Source organism: Megascapheus bottae, chromosome 2, assembly GCF_031878675.1.
Source record: "Megascapheus bottae isolate mThoBot1 chromosome 2, mThoBot2.hap1, whole genome shotgun sequence".
NCBI classification, from domain to species: Eukaryota; Metazoa; Chordata; class Mammalia; order Rodentia; family Geomyidae; genus Megascapheus; species Megascapheus bottae.
Genome location: NC_143510.1, coordinates 74,018,129 through 74,030,550, shown reverse-complemented (window position 1 = coordinate 74,030,550; position 12,422 = coordinate 74,018,129). Strand labels below are relative to the sequence as shown.

General features: G+C 33.5%; 1 protein-coding gene across 4 annotated transcripts in view; it reads left to right on the top strand.

Annotated features, from left to right (window-relative positions):
* Window positions 1–11,422, top strand: part of Atp2b1 (ATPase plasma membrane Ca2+ transporting 1) — a 100,267-nt gene extending 88,845 nt beyond the window's left edge. For 2 of the 4 annotated variants that reach the window (XM_090328369.1, XM_090328370.1), the window contains exons 20-22: window positions 1,036–1,218; window positions 1,612–1,698; window positions 8,233–11,422. In XM_090328369.1, the coding sequence (XP_090184495.1) occupies window positions 1,036–1,218; window positions 1,612–1,698; window positions 8,233–8,544 (582 nt within the window). In that variant the 3' untranslated portion in view covers window positions 8,545–11,422. Of the gene's footprint in view, window positions 1–1,035; window positions 1,219–1,611; window positions 1,766–8,232 lie in introns of all 4 variants that reach the window. The other 2 variants (XM_090328372.1, XM_090328371.1) reach the window with 2 other exon arrangements.
* Window positions 11,423–12,422: the final 1,000 nt, after the last annotated feature.

The window sequence follows — 12,422 nt, the reverse complement described above, 5'->3', positions numbered from 1 at the left end:
ATTAACGTATGTTAGCATGCTATCTAACTTGTGCACAATAATTTGTCATTTTGCAAGTCAAGCCAGACTATTAAATTTTACTTAAATTTTAAGCTCACTTTTTATTCCTTTTTTGTCTTGTCGTCTTATTTATTGTGCTTCTAGGCTCTGAACTTTCCTTACTTGTCTGTCTTATTAAAATAGTTTCTCAGAAGGAAGATTCCTACTTGATTCATATTTTATTATTACCATTCCTATTGTTTCATAATACCCTCCAAAAATTCTGACTAATATCAGGAAGAGGAAATGGAATGCAGCATATATAATCACACAGTAGCAGGCTTATGTTGTCATTCTTCATTTAATTCAAGTGTGTAGTGTTAGAAGGAGCACTACCTTTGTGACCAGAAAACTTAGAGTCTTAGACATTCCATAGACAAGTCTCTTTCTGTATCTAAACCAATTTGACTTCTGTGAAATAAGATATTGGGACTAGAACTTCTCCAAGCTATTCCATGTCTGACTTTGTGCTTTTTCTTTCCCCCTCCCCCAACATTAATTCGGAAGGATGGCTGTTAGTTCTTATAAGCTAATTCATAACTTTTGGTGGTTTTATTTTGTATCCTTTATGCTTTCTGAGGTATCTATCTGTTGCAGTTTGGGGTTATCACCATTAATTCAGCTTTAAGTAAAAATAAGTGTATTTAATGAAACTTTTCAGTATAATTTGGATGCTTTTTATTTGAAGGAAATATAACTAGTAGGAATATAGATATGTGTTTATTAAAACGTGTTTGTACAGTTGGATGTTGTGAGTTAAAATATGGAAAAATATAATTAGGTCAATGCCTTTTTTTGGAAAACTTTATCCTTCAAACTTACATCTTTTATGTTACTAAGGGAAGACTTATTCTTGAAGAGAAATCTGATCAGTAGACTCTCATTGCTACATTGGTAAAGACAGATACTTTTCCAGCTTTTAACACTTTTATAAAGTTGATCAGTTTGACTACAATTGATATAACTTACTTCTAAGTTCTTTCCCCTGTGTTATAGCTTATTTCAACAATTCCAACTAGTCGCTTAAAATTTCTAAAAGAAGCTGGTCATGGAACACAAAAGGAAGAAATACCTGAGGAGGAATTAGCAGAGGATGTTGAAGAGATTGATCACGCTGAGAGGGAGTTGCGGCGTGGCCAGATCTTGTGGTTTAGAGGTCTGAACAGAATCCAGACGCAGGTATGGGCCTGGTAGAGAGGTAGGAAAGATGATGGGAGTGAGGGCTTTTTGATCTGGGGAGGCGATTCTCTGTGCTCCTTAACTTCATTTCTAGCCTTCCCAAACCACAAAATTTATTTTTTAAATATACTACTGGTGGCTGGACTGAGTGAAGCTTTTAACTGAGTGCTCAAGACTATGTCTTATATGCCCCTAAGTTCCTTTTTCCTAATGTGTTTTTTTTTCCCCCCCTTCATCTCAAAATGCTACTCTTGCCTATTTAATCTGCTCTGTTTTTTTTTTTTTTAAGTGCCTTTTCCTTTACTTTTTATATGTTGATAGATGGAATGGTCCTTTCTCTTGTTCTCTCTATCTCTTGCTGAGCAAGCTGTCACAATCTCTGATTCCTTGCAGATGGATGTAGTGAATGCTTTCCAGAGTGGAAGTTCCATTCAGGGGGCTCTAAGGCGGCAACCCTCCATCGCCAGCCAGCATCATGATGTAACAAATATTTCTACCCCTACACATGTAGTGTTTTCCTCTTCTACTGCTTCTACTACTGTGGGGTGTGAGTGTGTGTTCCTAAGTGCATGAAATTAACATTTCCTACTTCACACACCTAACGTTTCTCATTTTCTCCTTAATGTTTTAAAATTCATTGTTCAGGCTTTCCATAAAGCTTTCTTTTCGTAAAGTGGATTGAGACCTTAAAGTGTTGTCGTTGTTGTTGTTTTATTTATTGGGGGGGGACAGATAACAGATGGAATAATTGCAACCAAAAATTAGATATGAAATCTGTGAGCTTATCTCTATGTTAACGATTATAGTTAGTATGGGGAATAAAATTGTAGCTTAGAATTTGTGAAACTACTATAAATTTTTGAGTATATGCCTTTAAATGTTTGTATACTGCATGGTTCCCAAAAGCATGTGATTTGAAACTGATCTAATAGAACTAGGAAGTTACATTTTTAAAGCAAAAAATCACTTAAGTATTTCAATGTCTATCCTATCATGTTTGTAGTAGCCTGAAGTTCTGAGCATAATATAGCCAATTGCTTGCCCAACATTGCCTTGCTGTATATGTATGTTTATATTTGTGGGGGTAGGGGCATGATTTTTCTTTTTTTTTTTTTTCATTCTTTTTTATGTGTGGGGGGGGCGGGGGGGTAATGGGGCTTGAACTCGGCCTGGGAGCTGTTCCTGGGTTCTTCAGCTCAAGGCTACCGTCCTACCCTTGAGCAAAGCCCCACTTTCCATTTTCTAAAGGTTAATTGGAGATAAGAGTGTCAAGTTCTTTTGTGCCCAGACTGGCTTTGAACCTTGGTCCTCAGATCTCAGCCTCCTGAGTAGCTAGGTATGAGCCACCATGCCCGGCCAGGGCATGAATTTTTATGGTAGTTATAGTTTATTTCTATTTGTGTAATTGATTTTGTTTCAAGTAATACAATAGATAAAAATGTTCAATAAAGTTTCAAAAACAGGTAGGGAAAATATATTTTGATTGTTAAACTGTTATATGTTTTAATATCTGTTAATTGGCTAGAATCTTTCAGATTTTCCTTAAATGGTGAATTTCCAAAATGCCTTATAACTTGTATGATCTTAATTAGGATTATCTGGCCAATTTTCAGTGTGTTGGAGGCAATAAAAGTATAAACCCAGCTCCACTGCCAAAATTGATGAAATTCTTAAGTTTAGAATTATATTACTCAGTTGCCTTTCTTTTACATTTGTTCTTCAGTCACTTAAGGATTACAGACACATTGACAAGCTGCAGAGTACAAATTAATGGGACAGTATAAGCTGTTTACTCAGTTCCTGTTTGTTTAGTGTTTACTTAAGTAATTTTTATTTGATTTTTTTCACAATGTTGTAAAACAGGCAAAAAAGAACTGATCCCATTTTACAGGTATAAAACTGACTTAAGAATTTAAATGATGTGCTCATAACTAAATAAGCTGAGATGGCCTGATGTAAAGTAAAAAACAAGTGCTTTAAAGACAAACTGATCTTGTAACATTGGGATATTGTATTTACACGTAAGAATGCTTTTTTTAAAAAGTTATTTGCCAGAATGAAGTTGTAAATATAAATTTCTTGACTTAATGCTTGATACAACAAATGTCGGTTGCACATTTGCCTCCCTAATATGTAGATGGTTTTCTAGGCTTTTTACTACCCATCTCTACATGGAAGGCCTATTAAATATCAGAGCTTTTCTAGAACTTCAGAACCTGTAGTCTAGTGAGGAAAGAAGAATAGTTGGAATTTTCCCCAAGGTAATGAAACATAGATTACTCACTCACAAGGAGCCAAAAATAAGAGATTTTTTATCACAAAAGAACTTCACCTCTCCCTAGAATGTTAAATTTGAAAATTTTCAAATCTGTTGATCAATTGAAACATCAATACACAAATACTCTTCACCTGCATTTCCCATATTATTGTTTTATGACATCTCTCAAACATACACATAATGTTTTACTCTGCCATTTGAAAGTGACAAAATGTTTCATTGATTCCTGCTATTCTATTTTTTTTTTTTTTTTTTTTTTTTTTTGCCAGCTCTGGGCTTGGGCTTTGGCTTTTTTTTCTATGTGTGTAGTACTGAGGAATCCAGGTCTTCATGCTTGCAAGGCAAACACTCTGCCACTAGGCCAAACTCCAAGCCCATAATTATTCTATTTTGTCACATTGAAAAATTTTAACATTTATGCCATGTTATATATATATTATCTATATTCAGATTTTTATCAAATACTTCCAAAATGTCCTTTACAGCTTTTGATCCAGAATCTAAAAAAAGATGATCAACTGTGTATGTTACTACGCTTCAGAATCTGTATCTATTCCTGGCCTTTGATTTTCATGCCATAGACTTGTTTTGACTATCTTAGGAAGTCATTTTACAGTGTTCTAAGTTTATCTGATTATTTCTTACTAGTTAGCTTCATGTTAAAATTTCTTTACAAATTTATCAGTGGGTAGTATATATTTTATTTATTTCACTTCATCAGTATTTTAAATAATTGAACTTTTTATTTTTAAAAAGTATCACAAGTAACCTTACATATATTTATTACTCTATTTCTCAACCTCATTGTGTTCTAAGCTTTATAGTAAATAAACCAAGCCAGATTCAGGCATACTTGTATTCTAAGGACTCAGAAGACTGGAAACTTGAAGGGTTGTGAATTCAAAGCTAGCCTATAGCAAAACAGTATCTTGGGGAAAAAAATGATTTTATTGTGAAGGTAATGTACAGAGGGCTTATAGTTAAATAAGTCAAATAGTGGGTACATTTCTTTTTGAACAGTGTTACCCCTCCCTCATTTTCTTCCACTCCTCTCCTGACTCCTCTTCCCCTTAAGTTGTAAAGGTCATTTCCAACATATTCTTGTATCACTGTTGCAATGTTCACTCTTGGTCCCACTGTTTCTATGATTCCTTTTCCTTTCCCAAAATCATATAAACATATATAAGACAAAGGATACAGGAATCAAAACAGTGCCAACAGGAGAAAAACCAAACAAAAAATAAAGAAAAAAAGAACTGAAAACAGTACACTAAAAAAAAAAACCCTCATTTCCATTTCTTGTAAATTTTATTTTGATAAGTATTATTTTATATGACTATATACATAGCTATTGAGCTATTGAGATCCCCTGCTAAGAATAGCCTAGACATATTCTAGTTATTACAAATGAGGGAACACATGATGTCTTTATTTCTTTGGGTCTGGATTATTTCACTTAATATCATTCTTTTCCAAGTCTCCATTTCCTTATGAATGAGACAATGTCATTCTTTATAATGGAAGCATAGAATTTTGTTGTATCGATAGCAAATTTTCTTGATCCATTCATCCACTGAGAAGCATCTTCTTTGATTCCATAACAGCTACTGTAAATAATCCTGCAATGGACATGGTTCTGCTAGTAACTTTAGCCTGGCCTGGTTTGTGGTCATTTGGTTAAGTGCCCAGAAATGGGATTGCTGAATCATAGGGAACCTTTGTGTTTAGTCTTTTGAGGGACCTTCATACTGCTTTTCAGAGTGGCTGAACAAGTTTACACTCCTACCAAGCCACACCCCACCAGCATCTGTTATTATTAGTTTTCTTGAAAATGACCATTCTAACTGGGGTGAGATGGAATCCCAATGTCATTTTGATTCACATTTCTTTTATATTGCCAGAAATGTTGAACATTTCATGTATCTATTGGCCATGTTTATTTCTTCTGAGAAATCTCTAAGTCTTTAGCACACTTAATAATGAGATTATAGAATGTTTCTTTAAGGATTTTTGGGGGGGGATTAATTTTTTGAGTGATAAGTGTATTTTAGATATGAGGCCCTTGCCTGAAATATAGTTCGTAAATATCTTCTCCCAATCTGTGGGCTTTCTATTTATTCTACTAGCTATATCCTTTATCCTGCAGGAACTCTGCAGTTTAATGCAGTTGGGGAAAAAAAATTAAGCATTTCATTGCCAACTATGTTTTAAGTTGCATACAGACCTGCCTCTAGGTTGCTGGACCAGTGTGATGAGGAGAGTACTGTTTTATACTTCAATAAATAGAGGTATATACTTCAGAGAATAGCAAAGGAATGGTGATGGCTGTTGCCTCATCTGAGTTTGAGATCTTTATTCTGGGTCTTGTGATTGTGGAACATGAAGTATCCAGCGACTGGGTTATCTCTTGCTAATGAAATCATAAATACATGCTAGCAGATGCAGTAATTATATTGTTTCCTCATTTTTTTGAACTTTGCTGATAGAACATTGTCTTAGATAGCACAGAATGTCAGTGTACAGAAAAAACTAAAGACATTAGTGAGGATACCCAAAATATTGTCTTATGTTTAATAAAAAGTTTAATTATTTCACTGTACTTTTGCCCTAATATTGAATACTCTTAGAAATATCTAAATGTCAGATAACTTTGGCTCATTTGAAGGCCTTGTTTTACTGTGAATTAGTAATCCATCCTTCTTCATCAAATATGAGATTTGAAACAGCTCCAGGGGGATAATCTTTTTTTTTCCTCCCCTCATTTATTAGTAAGATTTTTTTTAATTAAGTACAAAGAGATTACAATTCCATACACCAGACTGAGTATAATGATTTGATCAATATCATCCTGTTAGTAAGATCATTATTCTTTATGATCTCTAGAGAACATTCTTTTTTAAAACGTGAATTGTAGGATTTCAAAACAAAATATTAAATGGATGATTTTAATAGTGTACTTAGCAATATCATTTACATTCCTTAAACAATTAGTAGAGGGGCAAACAAAACAAGAACAGCAAATTGCAAGTGTATTTGCTGCTATTCTATCTGATTAAGGCTCAAATACACATACATAAAACTAGAACTATAAAGAATCATATGATGAAATTGCAAGAGAAGATAGACTAGGCCATCTATTCTCCTTGTGCAGATTGTGGTCTAATAGCACCTGAAAGATTAAGATCTCAAGTCCCCTACACATTAGAGTTTGAAAAGCCCTAGAACTGATATTTGTGTAATGTTATTATCAGTTAGTAATCCTGTGTGCTCCACAATAGCCCCAGAAAGTGTAGGTATTGAGGGGATCAAGTTGAGTGGATTCCTGGGCTAATAAGGAGCCATTTTGAAACATGTGGTTAAAGAGATAATAAATAACTAAATAATCAAAAATGGTTACATGACTGTTGCCTGTACATTGTGTTTTAAAAATGCATATTCATATTACCACTTGAAGAAATGTACATTTATTTATTTATTTAGCCATTCCTGGGCCTTGAACTCAGGGCCTGGGCACTGTCCTTGGGCTTTCTCAAGGCTAGAGCTTTACCACTTGAGCTACAGCACCATTTCTGGCTTTTTTCTATGTATGTGGTATCGAGGAACGAACCCCCATCTTCGTGCATGCTAGGCAAGCATTCTACCACTAGGCTAAACTCCCCACCCCATTTATTATTATCTTGAGATTATTACCATACTCAAAGTTTGTAACTTCCCTTAACATTATGAGTTTATCTTTATTATTTAAACAAAAGTCATTAGAATTAAGACAAGTAAACAGTATTTGATGTGATGTATCTAATAAACACTCAGCAGTTTAGATTTTGTCTTTTTGTTGTTTGCTTTTAAATTTCAACACTGTTAATAAGGAACGTCATCACTACAATCTGGTTTTAAAGTGTACCCTTTATCTTCTTCCATATTTGTATATCAGACCTCTAAACAGAAAAGTAAATTGTTGCACTGTGTCTACAGGGGTGAATTATAGAAAACTTTGAAAGTTTGTGTCTTCAAACTTGAGTGACAGGAGCATTCCAGTAGAATTTCTCATGTTTTAAGTTGTTTCCAACATCTTTGGTGATTATGTTGTAAGCTATGATAAAGAACCACACTGAATACTGTTTAGAAAAATGGCATATACTCAAATATTTATAGCTGTTTAATGGCATTTTATAGACATTCATTTGGGTTTTGTCTTTATTTTTACTTTTTACTAAAGGGAGTAGTGGGGTAGATGTGAGTTCATTGTGACATTCAGCTTATATTTGCTTGGCTTTTTCATAGTCGGTGACACCCTAATTCCTAGCATGATAAATAGTAACCCTTTGTGCTTGACTTTGTTTAACTTATTTGACTTGTTTTCAAAAATACATTCCTTTTTAATTTAAAAAGAAATCAGCTAAGCTTGTGTATGGTTCGGTTTTTTGTTTGTTTGTTTTTGTTTTTTAGGCAAAAATCCTATAAAATGGCTATTAAATTTTTAGCCACTGATAATGAGGTTTTCATAGTATTACTTTGAATCTATACCTCTAAGTTTTTATGAATATGTGGTTTTGTTGTTCTGTAGTGTCCTACTAAAATATTCATTTTTTTACAGTGTATTGCAAGTTCCACTGCATTACATGCAAATATGATTCACTCATACCTAGCTGTTTGTGGATTCAAACTCATAAATGAGCCATTTTTTTAGTTAACTGAGTAGCGTACTGACATCTTCCTGTGTTTTCTGATATTTGCAGATTCGAGTGGTGAATGCATTTCGTAGTTCTTTATATGAAGGGTTAGAAAAGCCAGAATCAAGAAGTTCGATTCACAACTTTATGACACATCCTGAGTTTAGGATAGAAGATTCAGAGCCTCATATCCCCCTTATTGATGACACTGATGCTGAAGACGATGCTCCTACAAAACGTAACTCCAGTCCTCCACCCTCTCCTAACAAAAATAACAATGCTGTTGACAGCGGAATTCACCTTACAATAGAAATGAACAAGTCTGCTACCTCTTCATCCCCAGGAAGCCCACTACATAGTTTGGAAACATCACTCTGATTGTAAGCTGAATGTTAACACACTAGCTGCATTGTAAAGAAACAAATTGAAACTGGGTCTTTTCACATATTGTGATGGACAAGATAGTATTCTTGTCTTTGGACTTCAACAGAAGACACACTTGTACGAATGTAGATTTATTTTTTTAAAAAAAAAAAAAAAGCAAAGCTTTCTGCCAGACTGAGGGTGCTTTTTGTGGGGTGGGAGAAACGAACTGACAGATAAAACAGTAATGCAGTATAAGTGACCTGTGGAAAGGTCCTAAGACAGTGTATTAGCAGAACTTCAGTTTTTCTCAATCCTTGATGGGAGAGAGGGAGGAGTAAGCTGGGCAAGACAAAGAGCCCTGGATCATTGAATTGATACTTTCATTTCTGCTGTTGGCTGTTAATAATTTGGATTATTTATGTTTATAAATGATACAGATCTGTTTACAAGGTTTGTAGATACTTTTTTTTCCTGTTCATAGATGGGAAGCTTCCTTATAACTGATGCAGAGAAAAATTAGTCCTTCAAATACTGCTGTATTTTCAGGAAAAAAAAGCAGGGCGGGGGGGTGTTTCTATTGAAACTGTACTAAATTTTTGCCTACAATTTACCTTGTTAAATATTGTAGATAAATTGCTAATACTAATAGCCAAATAGATAACACTAATGCTTTGTTTAAAAAAAGAAAACAAAACAAAAAAAACATGAGCAGTGGTGTTCTAATAAAGTTCTGGCATCTGTCCTAATTAGTTTCTTAAATACATTTACTACTTAATGGTTTTGAAACAACTGTTTAATTTTTAAAATTTTTGAAAACTTGCTAATAACTTTTGTTCAGAATTTAGTAGATTGTTTAATGCAGGACATCAACTACATAATGAAAGATGCTTGAAATGCTTTTGTTATTTCAGGCAAATCAAATTAAATCAAACTATCAAACTACAAGAGAACCTTAGTCCTTTTTGTTTTTGTCTAAATATGTTAGTTTAGTGATGTCTTGGTGAACTGTGAGTGAATTGTATTGATTTTTCTAATAAATTCTTAGAGACCTTCATATAGCATGAGGGCTGTTGGCATTTTGAAAAGGTTAATAAGTAGAAGCATACATGTTTTCTTTTTGGAACTTGTTTGTAAACATAAATAAATATGCCCTTTTACTAAATAAATACACGGCAATGTTTTCTTAAAAAGACATTTCAGCTTCTTTCCTCGATTCTGCATATAATGGTGCATCAGTCTTTTCTCTTTAATCACAATTGGAATAACTTTCAAGATGGTAACAGCCCCATGAAATACTGCTTTAATTCCTTGTTCATAATGTAATAGAATCAGAATACAAGAATTTACCTAAAATATAATCTCACATTTTTAATTTTTTAATGCAATGATCATCACTGTCTTTTACTAAGTGGCCAAATAACAGATTAGGTAAAATGAGAGTATATGAAAAGTAGAATGCTTCTAAACAGGTATGTTGAGATTTAACAGTTCACTATATTTTGGAATGCCCATTTCTAAACCAATTAGAATCCTTACAAACTCAGTTTCTGTCCTGTCTACTTTTTCCTACTGTTTTCCTCTTGTCTTTACCCTTTAAAAATTGGTAGTGTATCAGGGCCCAGATTTCACCAGATACACAATCCTCAGGCTGACATAAAGTTTACGAGGACTACTACATCCTAGAGTGCTGACCCAGAAAAGAAATGTTAGTTGATGGTGCTTGATATTTTTGGTGGGTGGGGGAAATCTTGTTCTCTCCATCAGTTCTTTGCAGTAATCCTCTGCAAGTCTTAGAAACACAATGGCTCTGTCAGCGTTTATTATTGTACATTTACTCATCAGGTATTTATAGTGACTCATACTGTATAAAAGAGGTAGCATGATATGCTGGAAGCATATTTAGACTAGGAGTCAAGATGTGGCTGCTAGTCTTGGTTTTTGCCATTAATGTGCTGCATGATCTTGGGGAAATAGTTTACCTTAAATGAGGGTGGTGGACTAGACTCATCTTGAAGAACCCTTTCAACTCTAAAAATTGACCCTATTCACTGAGGAAGCCTGTAAGGCATAGGGAATAGAGAAAAAGGGAAATATTTTCAGTTTTCTTTTTTTTATTTGGTTATGCTTAAATATGAATGTAATTACCAAAAGATTTAGAAGTGCATGTGCTTTGGAGGATTTGTATTGAGCTTTTACAGTATTCATTTTCAACTCAAGGCAATGGCTTTTTACACCAACTTTAATCCATAAACTGGTCCTATGACATCTATGAAGTAGTAGCAAGACATGCTTAGTGTGTATTTCTCTCTTTGAGACACTGTAATTTTTACCAGAAATTTCCAGAGCATTATGTAAGTAGAAAAAAATGCAAGCAAAGCTGTTAAAGATCTCGAATCCCATTATATCATATGTATAGCTGGAATCAGCATCTGTAATGCAATCACTTTTTCTCTTTTATCCTCTAACCAAAAAAAAAATTGTTTGATTTTGCATCCCAAATGTTTTTAATCTTTGTATATTTTTTAAAAATCCTTTTCTCCTCATCATTGCCTTTTTTGTGGTTGTAAATAGACTTACTTGCACTTTGAAGATGAGTTACTCCTTGTCATCTTACAAATATGTGATATGGTAATTTTCATAACAGATGTCAGTTTTGAACCAAGAAATGGTAATTTGTTTATAAGAAAAAAAACTGGCTTCATTTCTGTGAAATTGCTCTTTGAAAATTTCTTTTTCCACATGTAAGCCAACTGAGATACCGTGATGGTGTTGATTTCTTTTAATGATGCTTACCATCTATTTTAGCCACTGAGCCTTTTATTATTTGTCTATTTGTAAAGTTTATTTGTCTTAACTCATTTAATAAATATACTGTTTATCTGTTTCTGAATGGGGACTGAACTTTTTGAATATTGAAATTGATTTGAACATCGTATTTTGGAATACTTTTTTCTACTTTAGATTTTTTAAATCTAACAACAGTTTATAATGTGCTTGGAATGTTATGGTTGTGTTACAGTGAATTGGTGTTCTAATATGCATGATCTTGGCTGTAAAATGAAAACAGTGCCTTGCCCCTATCATCTTATCCACAGCTTCAACCTTTCTAATCCCATAGGTCAGTTCAATAGTCCTGAAATGTGGTTTTAGGAAAGATTAGCTTTTCCACAAGAGTTAAAAGAATTTATTTTTCATTAAATAATTCAGTCTTGTCACTAATCATTACATGAACTCTGGTTAAAAATAATAAAATTTCTCTTGGTTTTATAATTATTAACATAAATAACAATATTGTTGAAATGCTAAGTTATCTTTACATGATTAAATATATTTTGATAGTATAAAATAGTTACTGAGCTCATATTTATGGGAAGAGTATTTTTCATTTTATATTGGGATTTATGTATTACAACTGAATTTTAAATTGTGTTCATTTTGTAAAACTAAGTAAGAAAGGGGAGTTTCTTTAAGCTTTTGCTGTTGATATACTTCCTTCTTCGTGCCTGTATAAAATTTGGGTCTTACTGTAGCTATCTTTTCTGTAACCTATGCATACCATTCTAAAACATATACACCTAAATCCCATATCAACCTTTATCTTTTTAAATTATTCTTACACACCTAGGTAAGCCCCCCCAAAAAGATACTTTCTCCTTGCATAATTGTGCCACCTACCTCCTAACTAAAGACAAACCTTTAGAATAAGTGCTTTTCCAGTATAAAGAGTGTGACAGAGGAAGTTGGTGGTTGGATTTCTATACGGCTCTCATTATATTCCAAAAAGGAAATCGTCTTTATTTATGTAGTTTCCTTTTTAAGAAACTGATCATCTTGCCCCTTAAAATCTCAGGAGTTTACTTTCTTGTCAAGAACAACTCTTTTGAGATGTT